We start from the raw sequence: 19441 nt of genomic DNA, 5'->3' as shown, positions 1-19441 counted from the left end.
CCCTGGGCTTGCCTGGTCAGGGCACATATGGGAGTTGATGCTTCCAGCTCCTCCCCCCTGTCTCTGTCTCTCTCTCTCTCTCTCTCTCTCTCTCTCTCTCTCCCCTCTCCTCTCTAAAATGAATAAATAAAATAAAAATTTAAAAAAAATAAAATAAAATAAAATGCTTTTTTTATCGCTTCATATTTATTTTGAAATAATCCCCTAATTTTTGTGAGCAGTATATATGATTAAATGAAGCTAAACCTTCTAGAAGTATATATATGCTTCCACATGTAAAATGCATTAAACTATGGTTATCTTCTTAACTTTTTCAACCAAATGAAATATAGTAGTCAAAGTATATTCAGAACATTGAAATTTTAATGAAAATATATCTTTTAAAGGTAAAAACAGATTGTGTCTGCTTCTGCTAATATTGGTAGCCTACCAAGAAAAAAATATGTGGTGGGGAAAAAAATTCACACGTCTTCAAAAAAATAAGGTTGAAGAAGGCAAGAAGAGATGATGGTATATGGAAACAGATGAGTAAATAACGTCATGCAGTTATAGTTTTCATAAAATATGAGCTTATTCAAGTTTGTTAAAATTACTCAGCATAAAAATGTTCTTTCTTATTTTTCAGGTATACTTCTATGAATACAGTGTTCTTTCAAAGCCAGTAGATAAACCTCGGCAGTGTCTTCCATATGCAGTAGTAACAGTAAAGTTTATTGGTCAAAAAGTAGATAATGGACATCCTTTGACAACTTTGAGAGTCCTTACAAATGGATTTGCTAAGAGGACTGGTAAGATTCCTATATTATTCTACTTCAGTAGCATTTGTGCTGGTCTTACAGCTTCTGGATATTGTTTTTATATATTTATTTATTTATTTATGGCAGAGACAGAGAGTCAGAGAGAGAGGGACAGATAGGGACAGACAGGAAGGGAGTGAGATGAGAAACATCAATTCTTTGTTGCAGTTTCTTAGTTGTTCATTGATTGCTTTCTCATATGTGCCTTGACGGGGGGGGGGGGGCTACAGCAGACCAAGTGACCCCTTGTTCAAGCTAGTGACCTTAGGCTCAAGCTGGTGATCCTTGCTCAAACCAGATAAGCTCGCGCTCAAGCTGGTGACCTCGAGGTCTCGAACCTGAGTCCTCCACATCCCAGTCCAACGCTCTATCCACTGTGCCACCACCTGGTCAGGCTGGATATTGTTTTTTAATTCATTATGCATCTTTCAAAACAAAATAATTGTGCTTTACCTGTCTTCAATTTTATTTATTTAAAATTATATTGCAGATATTTTTGTGATTGTTCCATGTTGATGTATAACTGTGTAGTTTCTTCGTTTTTATTCATTCATATTTGTACATACACATTATTCCATTTTTTTTTACTATACAGTATTCCTCTGGGGATATTTGGACTCATTCTGATTTTATTCATATTCCAGGCATTACTATTTTAAACATTCACAAAAGTGTCTCACTGCATATGTGCAAGTGTTTTTCTGTAGAGTATATATCCACACGAGGAATTTAAAAGGCAATTCAAAGACTATGTCAAATGGTTTTCAGAAATGTTTGCATCAGGTTACACATTTACTCTACATCCTTTGCCAACCCATATATCATACTTTAAAATGTCAACACATATACTTTAAAATAATTTTTCTGCCAGTGTAGTGAGTGTTATATGTTACCTCATCTACTAGAAACACTGTCCCCTTCAAAAGCTGTCTCATCGCTTTCCCTTCCTTCTCCCCACCCCTCAGCAATCACTAAGCTGCTTTCTGTCTCTATGTATTTACCCATTCTGAGCATTTCATGTAAATGAAGTAAAATATGTGGCCCTTTTGTAACTGGTGACTTTCACTTAATAGTGTTTTCAAACTCCTTGCATGTTGTATGTATCAGTACTTAATTCTTTTCTATGAAGTAATATTCCATTGTATAGATATACTTTATCTTTTCATCAGTTGATAGACTTTTGGCTTGATTCCACTTTTTGGCAATTATGAATAATTTTGTTATGAACACTGTTATACAAGTTTTGGTGTAGACCTGTGTTTCCCTTCTCTTGGTTATATAGCCAAAGAGTAGAATTGCTGGGTCATATGGTACTACTCTGTGTTAACCATTTGAAGAATTGCTGTACTGTTTTCCAAAATGGCTACACCATTTACATTCACACCAGCAGTGAATGAGGGATAGGATTTTTTTTCACTTCCTTGTTAACATGTGCTGTTTTCTGACTTTTAATTCTAACCATCCTAATATGGGTGATGTGAAGTTTTCAAGGTTAAATTTTATACTCTTTCATTGAATTACTCCTAAGTATTGCATTCTTTTTTATCCTGTTGTAAATAGAATTATTTTCTTAATTTTATTTTTGTACTATTCATTGTAATTATATGGAAATACTATTGATTTTTCTGTGTCCAGTCTTTTTTTTAAATTAATTTATTGTGTTAACATAGATTCAAGCGTCTCACTCAATATAAGGCCCTCACCCCCACCCCCACCCTTATTCCCCATTACACCCTCTGTGGCCCCCTCCCCTCTTCCCTCTGGTATTTGTTGTCCTGTTATCTGTATCTGTGTGTCTCATATATATATATATATATTTACTAATCCTTCTACCTTCTTTGATCCCATCCCTTCATTCCCCTTTCCCTCTGACAGCTGTCCCTCTGCTCCCTGTGACCCCACCTCTACCTCTATTCTGTTCCTCAGTTCACTTTGTTCATTAGATTCCACATGCAAGTGAGATCGTATGATATTTGTCTTTCTCTACCTGGCTTATTTCACTTAGCTTAATAATCTCCAGGTCCATCCATGCCATCGCAAAAGGTAAGATTTCCTTCTTTTTCACAGCCACATAGTATTCCATTGTGTATATGTACCATTGCTTTTTTAATCCACTCATCCACTGATGGACACTTGGGCTGTTTCCAGATCTTGGCTGTTGTAAACAATACTGCAATCAATATAGGAATGCATATGTTCTTTTGAATCAGTGCTATGGTATTATTAGCATATATTCCTAAAAGTGGAATAGCTGGGTCAAAAGGCAGTTCTATTTTAATTTTTTGAGGAAATGCCATACTGTTTTCCACAGCGGCTGCACAAGTCTGCTGTGTCCTGTAATCTTATCTCAATATTAGTTCTAGGAGTTTTTAGTGGTTTATTTATACAAGATCAGTTCATCTGCAAATAGAGATAGTTTTACTTCTTCTTTTCCAAACTGGATGCCTTTTATTTCTTTTTCTTGTCTAATTGCACTGGCTAAGATCTCCAGTGGATTGTTTAATAGAAGTTCCTGTCTTGTTCCTGAACTTAGAGGGACAGCTTTCGTCTCTCACTGGTATGTTAGCTGTGGGGTTTTTTAATGTCCTAAATCATGCCAAGCAAGTTCTAGTCTATTCCTGGTTGTTAAGTGTCTTTATCGTGAAAAGGTGTCAGATTTTTGTCAGGTACTTTTGCAGAGTCTTATTAAAATAATCATGTTGTTTTTATTTTTCACATGTTACTGTAGTGCAGTGGTTTTCATCCTGTGGGTCGCGATCCCAGTGGGGTCGCCTAAAGCCATCGGAAAATACATAATGCATATCAGGTATTTACATTCTGAATCATAACTGTAGCAAAATTACAGTTAAGAAGTAGCCACCAAAATTATTTTTTGGTTTGGGGTCACCGCAACATGAGGAACTGTATTGCGGGGTCACGGCATTAGAAAGGTTGAGAACCACTGCTGTAGTGTATCACACTAATTAATTTTAAGATGTTAAGCAACCTTGCATTCCTGGGATAAATTCCATTTACTCGTGGTATATTCTTTATTTCATATGTTGCTGGAATCAGTTTGCTACTGTTTTATTGATTTTCATGTCCATATTTATAAAAGATTCTAATATATAGTTTTCTTGTGATGCCGTTGTCTGGTTTTGATATGAAAGTAATACTTACAGAATGATTTAGGAAATATTTCCTCCTCTTCCATTTTGTTGTGAAGAGTTTGTGAAGAATTAACATTAACTCTTCTTAAAACATTTGTTAGACTTTACCAGTGAAGCAGTTTAAGCCTGGGCTTTTCTTTGTGGTTAGTTTATAATTTAATTTCTTCACTTATTGTAAGCCTGCTCAGATTTTTATGTTTCTTCTTGTATCAGTTTTGGTGTTTTTTGTTTTTGTGGGAATTTGTCCATTTCATGTAATATGTCTATTTTATATAATTTATTGGCATACTGTTTTTCTTAGTATTTCTTTATAGTACTTTTTATTTCTGTCAAGTCAGTAGTAATTGCCTTTCATTTGTATTCTAAATTGAGTCTGTTTTTTTCTTGGTCAGTTTGACTAAAGGCTGTAAATTGTTTTGATCGTTTTAAAGAACCAACTTTTGGTTTCATTGATATTTTTCTTTTTTTTTTTCTTTTTTTTTTCTTTTTGTTAATTTACTCTAATCTGTTTTCCTTTCATTTGCTTTAGGTTTACTTTGCTCTTTTCTGGTGTCTTAAGGTGGAAGGTGAGGACATTGCTTTGAAATATTTTTTCTTTTTCTAGTTTCATACCATTAGGGTCAGAGAAGATGCTTGATATGATTTTAATCTTCTTAAATTGTTGAGACTTGTGTCCTAACATGTGGTCTTTCCTAGAAAATGTTTCATGTGCCCTTGAAAAGAATATATATTCTGCTGCTTTGGGGTGAAATGCTCTGAAGATATCAATTAAATCCACCTGATCTAGCCTGACCAAGGCGGTGGAGCAGTGGATAGAGTATCGGACTGGGATACGGAAGACCCAGGTTCAAAATTCTGAGATCGCCAGCTTAAGTGCAGGCTCATCCAGATTAGATTGAGTGCAGGCTCACCAGCTTGAGCGTGGAGTTGCTGGTTTGAGCGTGGGATCATGGAGATGAACCCATGGTCACTGGCTTGAGCTCAGAGGTCGCTGACTTGAAGCCCACAATTGCTGGCTTGAGCCCAAGGTCACTGGCTTGAGCAAGGGGTCACTTGCTCTGCTGTAGCCCCCAGTCAAGGCACATATGAGAAAGCAATTAATGAACAACTAAGGTGCCGCAACAAAGAATTGATGCTTCTCGTCTCTCTCCCTTCCTGTTTTTTTGGCCCTGTCTCTCCCTCTCTCTGACTCGCTCTGCCTGTGTCCAAAAAAGAAAGAAAAAAGAATAAATCCATCTGATCTAGGGTGTCATTTAAGGCCACCATTTCCTTGTTGATTTTTTGTCTGGAAGATCTATCCATTGATGTCAATGGGGTGTTAAAATCCCCTACTCTGACTGTACTGTTGTTCATCTCTCCCTTTTATGTCCATAAAGATTTGTTTCACATATTTAGATACTCCTATGTTGGGTGCATACATGTCAAGGGTTATATCTTCTTACTAGATTGCTCCCTTTATCATTTTGTAGTGTTCTTCTTTGTCTCTTACTGTAGCCTTTGTTTTAAAGTCTGCTTTGTCAGATATAAGTCTTGCTACCCCGGCATTTTTTTCCTTCCCATTTGCATAAAATATCTTTTCATCCCTTAATTTTAGTGTGCGCCCCAACCAGGATCCACCCAGTAACCCCCATCTGGGGCTGATGCTTGAATCAATTCAGCTCTTCTCAGTGCCTGGGGCCAGTCGTAGTACCATTTGAGCCACTGGCTGCAAGAAGGGAAGAGAGAGAGAAGGGGAAGAAGGAGAGGAAGAGCACCAGATTGTTGCTACTCCTGTGTGTCATGACCGGGGATCGAACCCAGCACTTCTGCATGCCAGGCCAACGCTCTGTCCACTAAGCCAACCAGGCAGGGCCAACCCTATGTCTTTTGACTGGAGCATTTAAAGCATTTACATTTAAATTGATAATTGATAGGTACATATTGCTGTCATTTTATTCTTTTAACTAAGTTCCTCTTTCTTCCTTCTTCTTCTTCTTTTTCCACCCTTTAATATTTCTTGTAACACTGATTTAGAGGTAACAAACTCTTCTAGTATTTTTTTTGTCTGGGAAGCTCTTTATTTCTCCTTTAATTTTAAATGATAGTCTTGCTGGATAAAGTACTCTTGGTTGTAGGTCCTTGCTTTTCATCACTCTGAATATCTCATGCCAATCCCTTTGGCCTGAAATGTTTCTGTTGAGAAATCAACTGACAGTCTTATGGGAGCTTCCTGGTAGGTAACTGTCTTTCTTTTGTTGCTTTAAGATTCTCTCTTTGTCTTTGACCTTTGCCATTTTAATTATGATGTGTCTTGGTGTATGCCTCTTTGGGTTCATCCTGTTTTGGGACTTTGCATTTTCTAGATTACTTTACTGGACCAGGGAGGTTTTCGGTCTTTATTTCTTCAAATAGGTTATTAATCCCTTGCTTGCTCTCTTCTCCTTCTGGTACTCATGATGCAGATGTTGTCACACTTCCCATTCTCTCCATGGTCTCTTAAACTAGCCTCATTAAAAAAAATTTTTTTTTGCTGCTCTGTTTGGTGTTTTCTGCTACCTTGTCTTCCAGATCACCGATTCAATCCTCTGTTTCATCCAGCCTACCATTTATTCCTTCTAGTGTATACTTCATTTCAGATACTATATTCTTCATTTGTGAATGGTATTTTTTATGGTTTTTATTTTGTTTTTATGCTTGCTATCTGTTAAGTTATCACTAGTTCCTTGAGCATCCTTATAACCATTTTTTTTTATTTGTATCTGGTCAGTTGCTAGCCTCGATTTAGTTTAGCTTTTTACGTGGCAGTTTCTCCTGTTCTTTCATTTGGGCATATTTCTTTGTCTCCTCAGTTTGGTTGCATCTGTGCGTTTGTTTCTATCTATTAGGTAGATCTGTTTTGACTCCCAGTCTTGGTAGTGTGGCCTTATGTAGTAGGTGTCCTGTGGGACCTAATGGCACGGTCCCCTAGATATCCTGATCTGGGTGCTCCAGGAATGTCTCCTGTATAGTTATGTGGGCCCTCCTGTTGTAATTGAGTATTGGTTGATATTGGTCTATTCATGTATGGGGTTGACCCTCCAGATGGCTAATTGTGAGGCTCAACATTGACCATAGTGTAAGAGCTACTGTACAGGTGCTGGACACATGAAGTGAAATCTGCCTCAGCAGTGTCTGGTGCCCGCCAAGATCTCCTTTTGTTATGCCACTTATGGAGCTAGTTGGATTATGCCCTGATATCTGAAGCTGGCCACTAGGTATGTTGGTTCTGGGGCCTCTTAGGAGGGTCTCTGGTGCAGATCAGTGTCAGACACTGCCTGTGACTGACCCTGATCAACCTGTTTGGAGCTAGAAAGCAATCCACAGTTTGTGGCTGCCTCTTCTGGGCCAGGATACATGCAGAAAGAGCAGACATGCACCAAGGCTGGTTTTTACCAGTACCAGGCCCAGGGAAAGGTTAGCAAATGTTCCAAGGTACCCCAAGCTCTGCCTCCACCTGCCTGCTGCCTGTTAGGCTCAGTCACTGTAAGAGCCTCTGGCAGTCCTGGAGTTGCATGAGGTAGGTTTTCAGTGAGTCACCAGGTAGGGGCTAGTGGTGTCCACCAGATTGATACAGGTTCAGGCTCTCAGTGACACTGCTAGGTATAAAGCCACACAGCAAATGTTCCACAGTATACCAAGTCTAGCTGCCAGCCACCAGATGCCTGCAGACCTTTGTGGTAAGGCACGATCTCAGGGAGGGAGTCATCAGGGAGAGGCTAGCAGAGTTTATCAAGCCCAAATAGACCAAGATTTGGCTAGTACTAAAACTTCTTGTGTATGTATCTTGGGTATTACTGCAAGCAATTCAGAAGAATACACTGTAAAAGTGTTTTTGCTGAGTGTAGGTGATTATACATTACATTTTGATGAATACTGTAGATTTTCTTTTCCAGGAAATTAGTACTAGCTTATAAACAGTATAAAAGAGAGCTTGCATATGCAGAATGTTACTTATCCTCCAAAATCTTTGCCAATCTAAAAAGGTTTTTAATATGAATCTTGTTTACTCAGAGGATTGGAGATCTTTTTATGTTTGTTGACAACTTTTATTTAACCCATGATTTTCTTTAAAGTGAGAGGAGGGCAGATAGACTCCTTACATGTGGCCCAACCAGGATCCACAAAGAACCTCTGTCTGGGGCTGATGCTTGAATCACCCATGCTATTTTTAACACCTGAGGCTTACACTCAGGCCATCTGAGCTATCCTCAGTGCCTGGGGCCAACAGTCAAACCAGTCGAGCCACTGGCTACAAAAGGGGAAGAGAGAAAGAAAGGTCTAAGAGGGGGAAAGAAGTAAATGGTCACTTTTCTTGTGTACCCTGACTGGGGATTGAACCCGGGATGTTCATATGCTGAGCTGATGCTCTATTTACTGAGCCAACTAGCCAGGGCTGATCCATTATTTTTTAATGTAGTTTGCCCACTTTTCTATCATGTTCTTTCTGTTAATCTTTTGAAGATTTCTGTATACACTATGTAGTCTAGCATATTTGTAATTTTTTACTAAGTTGCCTCATTCAGAATATACTTTTTACCAATTCTTCTGAATTTTCTTTATTGTGCATTTGACTTTTTAAAATATTACTTTGTAATTGATTTTTTAAATTTTTTTTAGCCTGACCAGGCGGTGGTACAGTGGATAGAGCATTGGACTGGGATACAGAGGACCCAGGTTTGAGACCCCGAGGTCGCCAGATTGAGCACAGGCTCATCTGGTTTGAGCAAAAAGCCCACCAGCTTGAACCCAGAGTTTCTGGCTCCAGCAAGGGGTTACTCAGTCTGCTGAAGGCCCGCGGTCAAGGCACATATGAGAAAGCAGTCAGTGAACAACTAAGGTGTTGCAATGTGCAATGAAAAACTAATGATTGATGCTTCTTATCTCTCTCTGTTCCTGTCTGTCTGTCCCTGTCTATCCCTCCCTCTCTGAAAAAAAAATTAAAATTTATTGATTTTTAGAGAGAGGAAAGAGAGGGAGAGACAGAAGGAGAGAGAGGAGAAGCAGGAAGCATCAACTCATAGTAGTTGCTTCTCATATGTGCCTTGACCGGGCAAGCCCAGGGTTTCGAACTGGCAACCTCAGCATTCCAGGTCGATGCTTTATCCACTGTGCCACCACAGGCCAGACTGACTTTATTTTTTAATCTGTGTTTTTCTGCCATGTTTTTCTATCCCAAAATTATAAAACTATTCTTTCCTGTTTTCTTCTAATATTTTTGGGGGTTTTTTTTTATTATTTATAGTGAATTCTATTTTATTTTGGTATAAGGAGGTATAGGAAACTACCATTTTTCTTTTCACTACTACTCCCATTCTTAAGAATTACATTTCCATCTGTGGTCATATTTCTACTATAGCTTACTGTAATTAAAAAGTGTAATCACAAATGGTTATAGAATTTAAAATTTTTCAACATACTGATATTTTAATATATTGTGAAAAAGAACCTTATGATACTTCCCACTGATATAACTTTATATATGTCATAAATCTCAAATTTCAGAAGCAATTTCTCATCATTAATTTGTTTTAATAAAGGTGTTTTTATGGTATTACTTAGCTATGAATGCTTTCTGAACATTTTACTTTTACTTTACAAAATATGCACTTTTATAAGTTCCTTTGTTATTACATGATTAAAGTTTATGAAATTTTAGGAATATATTTTTGTAATGTATAAAAGAAAAGGAAATGTTATTTTTCAGGTTTTATTTACATATATTATTTGCAGGAGACTGTTTACCTCACTGTGCAGCAGGGGTAGTAGTTTGCTTTTTGCACCTGAAAATGATTTTGTGGAACCTGTTTTTTTTCCCCGTTGATTTTAGAGAGAGAGGAATGGAGGGGGGGAGATCGAGCTGTTGTTCCACTTATTTAAGCATCCATTGGTTGATTCTCATATGTGTCCTTACCGGGGGATCGAACCTGCAACCTTACAGTATAGGGATGACATTCTAACCAGCTGAGCTATGTGGCCAGCACCTTGTGGAACCTTTTCAGTCTTTTCCTCCTTCTTTCTTCACCTCAATACTCTTTCCTTTCTGTTTTTGTTCTCTGGTGGGAGAGGGAAATAAAGCCAAGGTAACAGTAGATAGAGGAAGACAATTTTGTCTATTAATATGTAGATACTATTAAATATCTGAAGATAGAAAATTAATATGAAAAATACTTAGTCTACGAACAATATGTTTTTATTATTTAATTTTTCTGTTTTTTAGTATTTGACAGAATCCAAATTTTTAGGGCAAATACTTTATTAGTAGGGCCTCAGGGACAGAATTTCATGCTTCATCATTTATACTTTATTGTTTTATTACTCGTCTTCTTCTCTCCTTGCTTTTTCTGCTGAGAACATAATATAATCATTGCTAGGTTATTTTATGAACTTTCAGTTAAAATTGTTTACTTTTATTAAAGATGTCTGTAGAATTATTTTTCTTATAATTTTTGCTTATTTTCTTTTTATTTCCACAGGAAGAGCACGCTCTCTCAATAATTGTACAGTTGCCAAAAGAATTGGAAAAGGAAAAGATGCTACCGTCATCTTTGAACATTTTAGGAAACCTGTGGACCCATTTGTTCAAGAAAACTGTTCATGCAATTCAGAGATAAATTCTTCCAACTCAGGTGTTTCTAATTTCTGTGAAAACATGCAAAATGGAGACACTTCTGTACTTGACACATACAGTGGACAGATGAAGCACAATTTAACAGAATGTAGAGAGACTTCTCAAGGACATGCATATGATTCAAGTCTTTCATTTATTCCCAGTGATAGCAAGGAAGGTGTTAGTGTTGACTGCTCGTTAAACTTCACACACCTTAAAAATGTTTTAAGCGGTCTTCCTGAGGCTTTTCCCCTTCACAATAATACTAGCTCAACAAGCACAGTTATTACTTCAAAACTCATCAAAGACCCAAGACTGATGAGAAGAGAAGAAAACATGGAAAAACGTAATAACATTACAGGTTTAAATGAGATTTTGCCACTTGAGAAGAGTTTAGGTTCTGTTAATTCAGAAATAAATCTGCCTATGCCAACTAATTCTGTCTCCTCGTCTGAAGTCATGCCTGGAGAAGATGCTATTACTGATCGTTTGGATGCTCCTTGCTTCAGAAATTCTTTTGATGATTTACAATCTCAGGCTCACAACATGGGCTCTCAGAACTGTGATTATACAACTCCCAGTAAAATTCCCATGGGAGGACAGTGTCAGGAGCAAGACCATTTTTCCTTCCCGATGTGTTTGTTAAATGCCGTTTCAGAAGTTGAGAACCAAAAACACAGTGAGGAAAAAGCCCAGAGACCCCACCAGGGAAGTAACACTTTCCTTCTAATTGAAGAAGATAGGGAGCCGCATAACCCTTATGAATCAGTGAATACTTGTACAAAAGGATGTAAGAGTCACATTTCTCAGGAATCACAGTCTTCTTATTTAAAAACCATATATGAAACTAGTCTCCAAACATCTGCAGTTCTTTCGTTCCAAACCAAAGAAAGTATACATGAATACATTGAAAATATTGGGAAGGTGAGAAACTTCACTGGCCTAGAAGACAATTCCAAACATGTAGAAAAGCAAAATTTGTGGGAAGACATTGATAATTATGGTACTAATGAGATAAAAATCAGTCTGGTAGATAATTACACTTCATTGCATCAAGAATACAAAGAGGATGAGAGTCTTAATTCTTCTGGAAAAAACTGTGATCGAATATTAATCACTCAAGAGTTAGAAATATCAAAATCTTCTAAATGTTCCACAAAGAATAAGTATGAGCTAGATTATCAAGCATTGGAATTACAAAATAATCTTCCTCTAACAGTGGAAAGCCTCTCACAAAAGCATCTTGAACGCTGTGTGGAGAATGAGGAGAACATTCATACCGATCTTGCCATTTCTCAAAAACTAATGGAACTGAAATTGAAAAAAACAAATCAAAACTGTGTTAGCAGTGTAACTGATGCTCTTCAGGAAGCAGAAGACATTCCCCAGGCCAAAGAAATGCCAGTGGATACAGTTATTTCATTTCATGACAGTAAAATGTCTCAGAACAATTCAAATTGCAGCGTTGCTAGAGAGCATACATGTGCCCATAGGAAAAAGGAAAATGATCCAGTGTCATCAGAAAACATTCAAAAAGACTGCAAAGAAACTTCTCAAATTGACGATATCGGTCAAGATCATACCCTGTTATGTAATGCACAGTTAAATAATGATATACACCTGAGTTTTTATTTCAAAGAACGAAGAGATAATGATAAAGAAAACCAAAATATGTCTAAAAAGGAAAACATTGCTTTCCCTACAGAAAAAAATATAGAAAATACATGTGAAGATAAGCAGGGTTTTCATAGAAACCAGAATGTCATTAATAGAGATGAAAGGCAGGGGAATAAAAATTACAATAATGTAGATAGTCTGAATTCTGAGGAACTTTCTACATTTAATTTGACTTTGGGGGAAAATATGTCAACAGAAACTGCATTAAAGACTGAAGATACTATCACTGCCATAAAACAAAAAGATATGCAAAATACTATAAAGAATGTAGAGCATTTGGCTTCTGTATTTCCCAAAATCTCAGGTTCTTCACTGCATGTAGCCTCAAATGCTCCAATACAGATAGATGATAATGCGGTGCCCACATTGGACACAAATCATGATGGTGACCAAAGATACCAGTTTAAAGAAACTTATTCTTCTGAGAGTGCAGATTTGGAGTTATTAATAAAACATAAGATTTCTGATTGTGAAATGGACATGGATAAAAACAAATTACACAGTTCATTTTATCACTCAATAAGTGACAACTCGGTTCTTCAAAATTTCAACTTGGAAAGTGAGATTGAAATAGAATCAGAACAGTGTGATGATGCTTTTCTATTTCAAACCATGAATTCTCTTAGCGATGGAGATCAACTGTATGAAGACTCTGAGACCTCATATGAGGTTCTGGAGTCTCGTATTGATTGGGAAGGTCTATTTGGAAGCAATAATGGGGGGAAGGAAGTTTCGGAAAGCACCCCAAGAAGGGAGCATCGTGATCAGCAACACTCTGATTATTCCTCTGCACGAAAACACAAAGCAGAGCTCGGCAACCCAGTTTTACTTCCAGATCTACAAGTTACAATGACTAATACACTTACATCAAGATTTAGTTCCACTGTTGAGTGCCTTGCATTGAAAAATAAGTTTTGCAAATATATAACTGAAGCCACAAAACCAGAAGTAAGTGAAGAGGAGGGGAAAGTTCTGGGAGTTGAAATTTATTCCCAGTGTTCTGGTGAAAATTCAGATTACCCATGTGAAGATGAATTTGGTAATTTAAGGGAAGAATCAGTACTAGTGAGTAAATCTGAAACCTCACTTTCTTTTAACTTGAGTCATAATACACAAATGAATCACATATCTGAAGAACAAAACAGTAAACCTTTGCTTACTGAACCTTTGAATGTCACTACAATAAATAATGAAAGCAGATGTTCCCTTACAAAATCAAAAACTGATTGTAGTGATACTAGAAGTAAAAAGGACAAAGAATCAAGAACTAGCAAAAGAAAGCCACATATACTGGTTAGGGACCAGAACATACCACATCATGAAATTTGTGAGAAGAGGAGGAGGCTAACCAAACAAGACTCATATGAATGTTTTTCTTCATTATCCAAAGGTCAAATTAAAACCTTTTCACAGTCAGAAAAACACATGAAGAGTGTCCTGAATATTCTAAAAAGTGAAGTATCTTTATGCAAAAGTAATTGTCTTTCCAAAAAACTTGACAGAGTTCTTTTTTACTTAAAAAAAGCTAATAGAGGAGTTAGCATGCATTTGGAGCTTACAGCTAAAGTCGGAGAAACAAGAAAGGGCCCTTTACCAAAAGTATGTGCAACGATATGCAGTAATTTCTGGGAAAGTGGTGACCATCAAGATTATAGTTCTATTTTTGAAAGAAAGTATTTCAGTAAACTTTACTTTTCAAAAAGAAAATACAACAAACTAAGAGAGAAAAGAGCTTTGGGATTTGAAGTTGATAAATCATTAAGTCATGTATCAAAGTACCAGTCCTGTAAAACAAGTGGAGACAGAATCACAAAGTGCTTTTCCAAGAAAAATGTGGCCAACAGTGTCTCCAGAAGTCACACCACTATCCATGTGAGAGGATTTTGTGATCAAGAATATTCTAAACCACAGTTAACTCTGTGCTCCACATCCCAAAGTACAAGTCAATCAGCTTATAACGATGGCTATATAAGAAATCCAAGATCATCAGAACTTCAACCCGTTTCTGGAAAAATGGGATGTCTGTTTTCCATTGACCGCCCAGAGGAAAAACTAACTGAAAAAGAAAATCAAACAAACATAAAGTCTGTATCTAACATTAATAAATATGAAGCGCCTGAGAACCATTTAGCGCATAATAAAGATGCAATAAAAAGTGCTGAGGCTAACGAAGTGATAAATAAAACTAATTCAGTTTCTTTAAGTTGTATTAAAACTAATTCAGTACCTTTAAGTTGCATAAAAGAAAACAACGTAAGTTTTAGCACAGACAAAAATTATGATGCAACTTGTATAGCTCACACAAAGGTGAACAGTGACATAGTTATTCCAGTCTTAGAGTCAAACTTAGAGCACTTTTTGAATGTTGATAACTACAAACCAGATAACCTTACTTTTTTTTCTGGTTATAAAAGAAACCAGGAAGTAAATTTTCTGGAAAAACAGACATCTCCTACTGAGAGCTCCAAACCAGGCACTATTACAGGAAATATCCTTATGGACCCATTAAATCAAACTCTTATAACAAACAAAATATGTAATAGTATTCCTCAGTCTTTATCAGCTGCTCCGGTGACAGACAGTGAGGGGGGATCTTCAAAACTGTATTTGGATAAACAGAGAACTTTTGCTATCGATTGCCTTGCGACATCCACCAATGTACCGCTCTGTCAGCAAGGATGTGGGAGAAAGGAACTTCTGGAGACAGAACGGTGCTTTCCAAGTAGCTGTGTCCAGATAGATAGCAATGTAACGGATGTTATTGAGAATTCTGAGTCAGATCCCATACCAGTAACCGAAGAAGAAAGTAAAAGTTACAGAGAAAATAAAATGAAGAGACCTTTTCCCAGTGATAGTTCTCTGCTCTTAAAAGATGACATATGCGGTTCTTCCAAAAAATATATTTCAAAGAAAGACATTGTGGACAGCAAAATGTGGAAAGCTAAACAAACCAAAAAAGCAAAAGGTTCAGTTCACAAAGTAAGCGTGAGTGAAGGGCCAGCTGTTAAGAATGCGTGCAGTTATCAGAAGAATAAGATTTTAGAAGAACCCTCCTACCTACGTGAGAAAACGACTAAAAACTTGATTGATTCTCATCTAAGCATTAAAAATGCTTCTGAGGCAATCTCTTTGAATAACAGACTTTCTAATCGGCTTAAGAGAAAGAACGAAGAGGGAATCAAAGTTAGTAATGACTGTCAGTCTGACCCTACCTTGCATTCAGAAACAACCTGTAATTCCAAATCAGACATTTTAGGAATGAATCATTTGCCCGTTTCACATGCTCACTCTGAAAACCCCAAAGTCACTACTCCTCAGAAACCTACATCATACATGGATAAATTAACAGAAAAACATGGCTCAGCTGATCATTCAAGTCTTACTGCTGAGCTAGCTCAAATTCTGAGGAGGGCAGATGAAGCATCATCTTTGCAGAGTCTACAGGAAGAAACTAAAGTTTGTCAAAGTATTCTCCCTGTATTTGTTGAAGCTTTTGAAAGAAAACAAGAATGCTCACTTGAACAAATCTTAATTTCAAGAGAACTGTTGGTAGAAAAAAGCCTGTGGAATAATTGCAAACACAGATTAAAACCCTGTGCTGTCGACTCTCTGGTAGAACTCCAAATGATAATGGAAACTATTCAATTCATTGAAAACAAGAAAAGGCTCTTAGGAGGTGAACCAACATTTCGAAGCTTGCTTTGGTATGATGAGTCACTGTACAGTGAGCTGCTTGGCAAGCCACGTGGATTTCAACAACAATCCAATTTCTATCCTGCTTTTCAAGGAAGGCTAAAATACAATGCATTCTGTGAGTTGCAGAACTATCAAGATCAATTAATTGAGTTACTTGAAAACACCAAAAGGGAAAACAATTCATACTATGCATTCTTGAAATGCAAACGACAGATTAATGAGTGTGAGGCAATACTGAGGCATTGTTATGATTGCTTTGACTTTTCTCTTTCTGTTCCGTTTACCTGTGGAGTTAACTTTGGAGATAGTTTAGGAGACCTGGAAACCTTAAGAAAAAGTACTTTAAAATTGATCAGTATTTATGGGGACTCTTCTAAAGTTGCTTCCTATTCAGGAAAAAAAGACCATTTGTGGATTATCATTGAAATGATCTCCTCAAAAGTTAACTTTATCAAAAGCAATGAGGCAACAGGTATTAATATATCTCTCTATGGTCTGGAACATATCTTTTTTGATGCTGCAAAAAGTCTCGTTTGGAAAGAGAAGAGACGACCTTTCAACAAAAAACACTCAGGACAGAAGAAGAAAGAAACACTACTCAAGATGAATCAATATTCTTTTTCTAAATTGCAAAAGATATATGATACATTGTCTAAAGATTTAAGCAGTGAACAAATTTCCAGTATTGGGCTTGAGGAGAATACTGTGATGGCTTCCAGAAAGTCAGATGGTCTAATAAACGAACCAGTTAACATAGAAAACTGCAGGATTAATAATACTTTGTTCTCACACCCAGATATCTGTTGTATCAGTGAAATATTGGACCAAGCTGAATTTGCAGACTGTAAAAAATTACAGGAACTCACTTTGAGATGTACCGATCGCTTAGAAACTTTAAAAAAATATTTTCAGATCCTGCAAGAGGATAACATAGATAGAATTTTTATCACAGAAGAAAACATTTCAGACATGGTGAAAAACCACAACCATGAGGCTATCATTTTAAAACCCGAAGCCACTGAAACCTATATTGAAATAGCCATGCTCTCAGAAACAGTTCACTTTCTTAAAAATTCAATGGCCAAGAAACTAGATAAACAAAGGTTTCGTGGTATGCTTTGGTTTGACTTGTCGCTTCTCCCTGAGCTGGTTCACTGCCAAGAAAAAATGGCTGCTTTTTCATTTCTTGAAGATAACTCAACAGATTGCCTTTGGAAAGTGTTAGAGACTGCTATTTCTGAACTTAACAAAGATCTGGATATTATCAACAAATACAACGAAGCGGTTAATAGCTCATATGCTCTTCATTTGTTCTCAAGAGAACTTGAAGAACTTTCAGAAATTCAAAAACTTCTAAAGCATTCTAAGTATTCCATTTCCACGTATATTAACTTTGTGCCATGTATAGCATCCATAAATTATGGAAGCACTGTGACAGAGTTAGACTACAACTACAGTCAGTTTTCTACACTGCTCAAAAATATAATGACCGCCCCACAGAAAGATTTAGGGAAAATGGCTCATATTGTGAAAGTAATGAAAACTATTGAACATATGAAGATAATATGTGGTAAGAATGCTGCGTTAACCATTTCCTTCATCCTATGCCAAATGCTGCATAACAGAACAAAGGCTTTTGAACTGAAAGGGAAAAGGAATGCTCATGTACAACCTACCCAGCATATCAATAAATCCGCTACTTGTGCGAAGGTACCCTCAATTTCAGAGTGCCTAATGAAAAATGTTTCAAATTCTTCTAAAAAACAACCTGTCACTATAGACAAATGTCAGGACTCTGAGGAACAAATGGAAAATACTACTGTTTCCAGCTGTAAAAAACAAAAGGTAACGAATGTTTTTACTTAATTTAGTCCATCTAAGAGACATTAATGTGTGGTTATTTTTTTATTTTATTTTTTATTTTTTTTAGATTTTTAAAATTGATTTTTAGATGGAGGGGAGGGAGGAAGATGAAGCACCAACACACAGTGGCTTCTCATATGTGCCTTGACCAGGCAAGCCCAGGGTCTCGAACTGGCGACCTTAGCGTTCCAGGTCAACGCCTTATCCACTGTGCCACCACAGGTCAGGCAGTAACAAATACTTTGAAACAAAACCTTATATAGTATTATTTTTCAGAACAAGTCTAGTCTTTAAGCAAATAGTAGAATTGTAAAACTTGAGAATGGTTTAAATATTGCCCTGAAAAATAGATTTACTAAAATACTGGATTCAACCAGTTCTATTTTCTATAAAATATAAATGATTGTGTATATGACTGATATCTTGCCAGTGTTTTTTAAATGTACAAATTAAGTAATTATTTAACTTAGGAAACATTTCTTGGAAGGATGTGAATTTTGATCATTTCTTAAAGGAAAGCCCAATACTGTAAAATGTGAGTTAAGTGAGTGACCAAATATTTATTGAGTAGCTTCTATATAACAAGAGTATAGTTAATGTAGTGAGCATTAAAAACAGGCTAATGGAGCCTGTGTTCTTGACCACTATCCACATGGAGAAATGAGATAGATATTTTTAAGTAGATAATTATAAAGGTGTTAGAATCTTACATAAACACATTTTATTTAACAAATTTTATACGGCATTTCTTGTGTGCATGGCACTGTGGCACTATTGTACAAATATTAATTTATTTTATTCACAAAAGCCTTATGATGTAGGCACTATTATTTTCTTCTTAAAGGTAAAGAAACTGAGACATGGAAAGGTTAAGTAACTTTCCCAGTCACAGAGTTAGTAAATGGTAGAGCCCCGATGTAAAACCAGGCACTCTATCTATACTAACAAATGCCCCCTACTTTACTCACAGAGGCTTCTCTCAAATTTTTTCAAGAATTTCTCAGTTCAGAAGTAAAGAAAATCCTGTGAAATGAAAAATAGGATTCTTTCTCAGCTTATTCTAATTGTGTTCATTAAACTAGTTCTAGAGACTCGGAAACTAGTCATTATGTATTACACTGTGTTTGTGGGGAAAGGCATGATAAACAATGTTTATAAACATAGTTTCAAGACATAAGAGCACCAGTTGTGCACTCCACATTGAGTAAAATGCAGGTGATACTAAAAGGTAAGTATTAAGAAGAACAAAAGAAAATAGGGGTTTATTTGTTGATTTTGTGGAATAACACAAACCAAGGCCTTGCTTTAAAAGAAAAAAATAGTTTTGTGTAAAATGAAGAAGGTATGTAAGTTATTGAAAATAACATTAGCAAAGACACAGTGATTATTCACCTATCTTGAGAAATGAGTTTAAAATTAAGTCTGGAACAAAAAATTCTACTTAGTAGACAAACTAATGATGGAAAAGAATATTGTTTCAAATTATAAAACATCTTAAATACAGGCCTAAGGTGTTTGAACTTTATTCTGTACATATTGAAGGATATATACTGTGAAACATTTTTTTTCAATGATTTAAAGGTAGAAATTCTGAGTAGAGTTAGAAGTAGTAAGTCGTCCAGGGCTTAGAAAAG

General features: G+C 36.5%; 1 protein-coding gene across 1 annotated transcript in view; it reads left to right on the top strand.

Annotated features, from left to right (window-relative positions):
- The window catches only part of TEX15 (testis expressed 15, meiosis and synapsis associated), a 58628-nt gene that overhangs the window by 30883 nt on the left and 8304 nt on the right, over positions 1-19441 (top strand). Inside the window, exons 6-7 of the mRNA XM_066235920.1 lie at positions 626-788; positions 10438-17789. Of these exons, the coding sequence (XP_066092017.1) occupies positions 626-788; positions 10438-17789 (7515 nt within the window). The remainder of the gene's footprint in view (positions 1-625; positions 789-10437; positions 17790-19441) is intronic.

Source organism: Saccopteryx bilineata, chromosome 6 (genome assembly GCF_036850765.1).
Source record: "Saccopteryx bilineata isolate mSacBil1 chromosome 6, mSacBil1_pri_phased_curated, whole genome shotgun sequence".
Lineage (NCBI taxonomy): Eukaryota > Metazoa > Chordata > Mammalia > Chiroptera > Emballonuridae > Saccopteryx > Saccopteryx bilineata.
The sequence above is the reverse complement of the archived record's forward strand: the minus strand, read 5'-3'. Positions and strand labels throughout refer to the sequence as shown.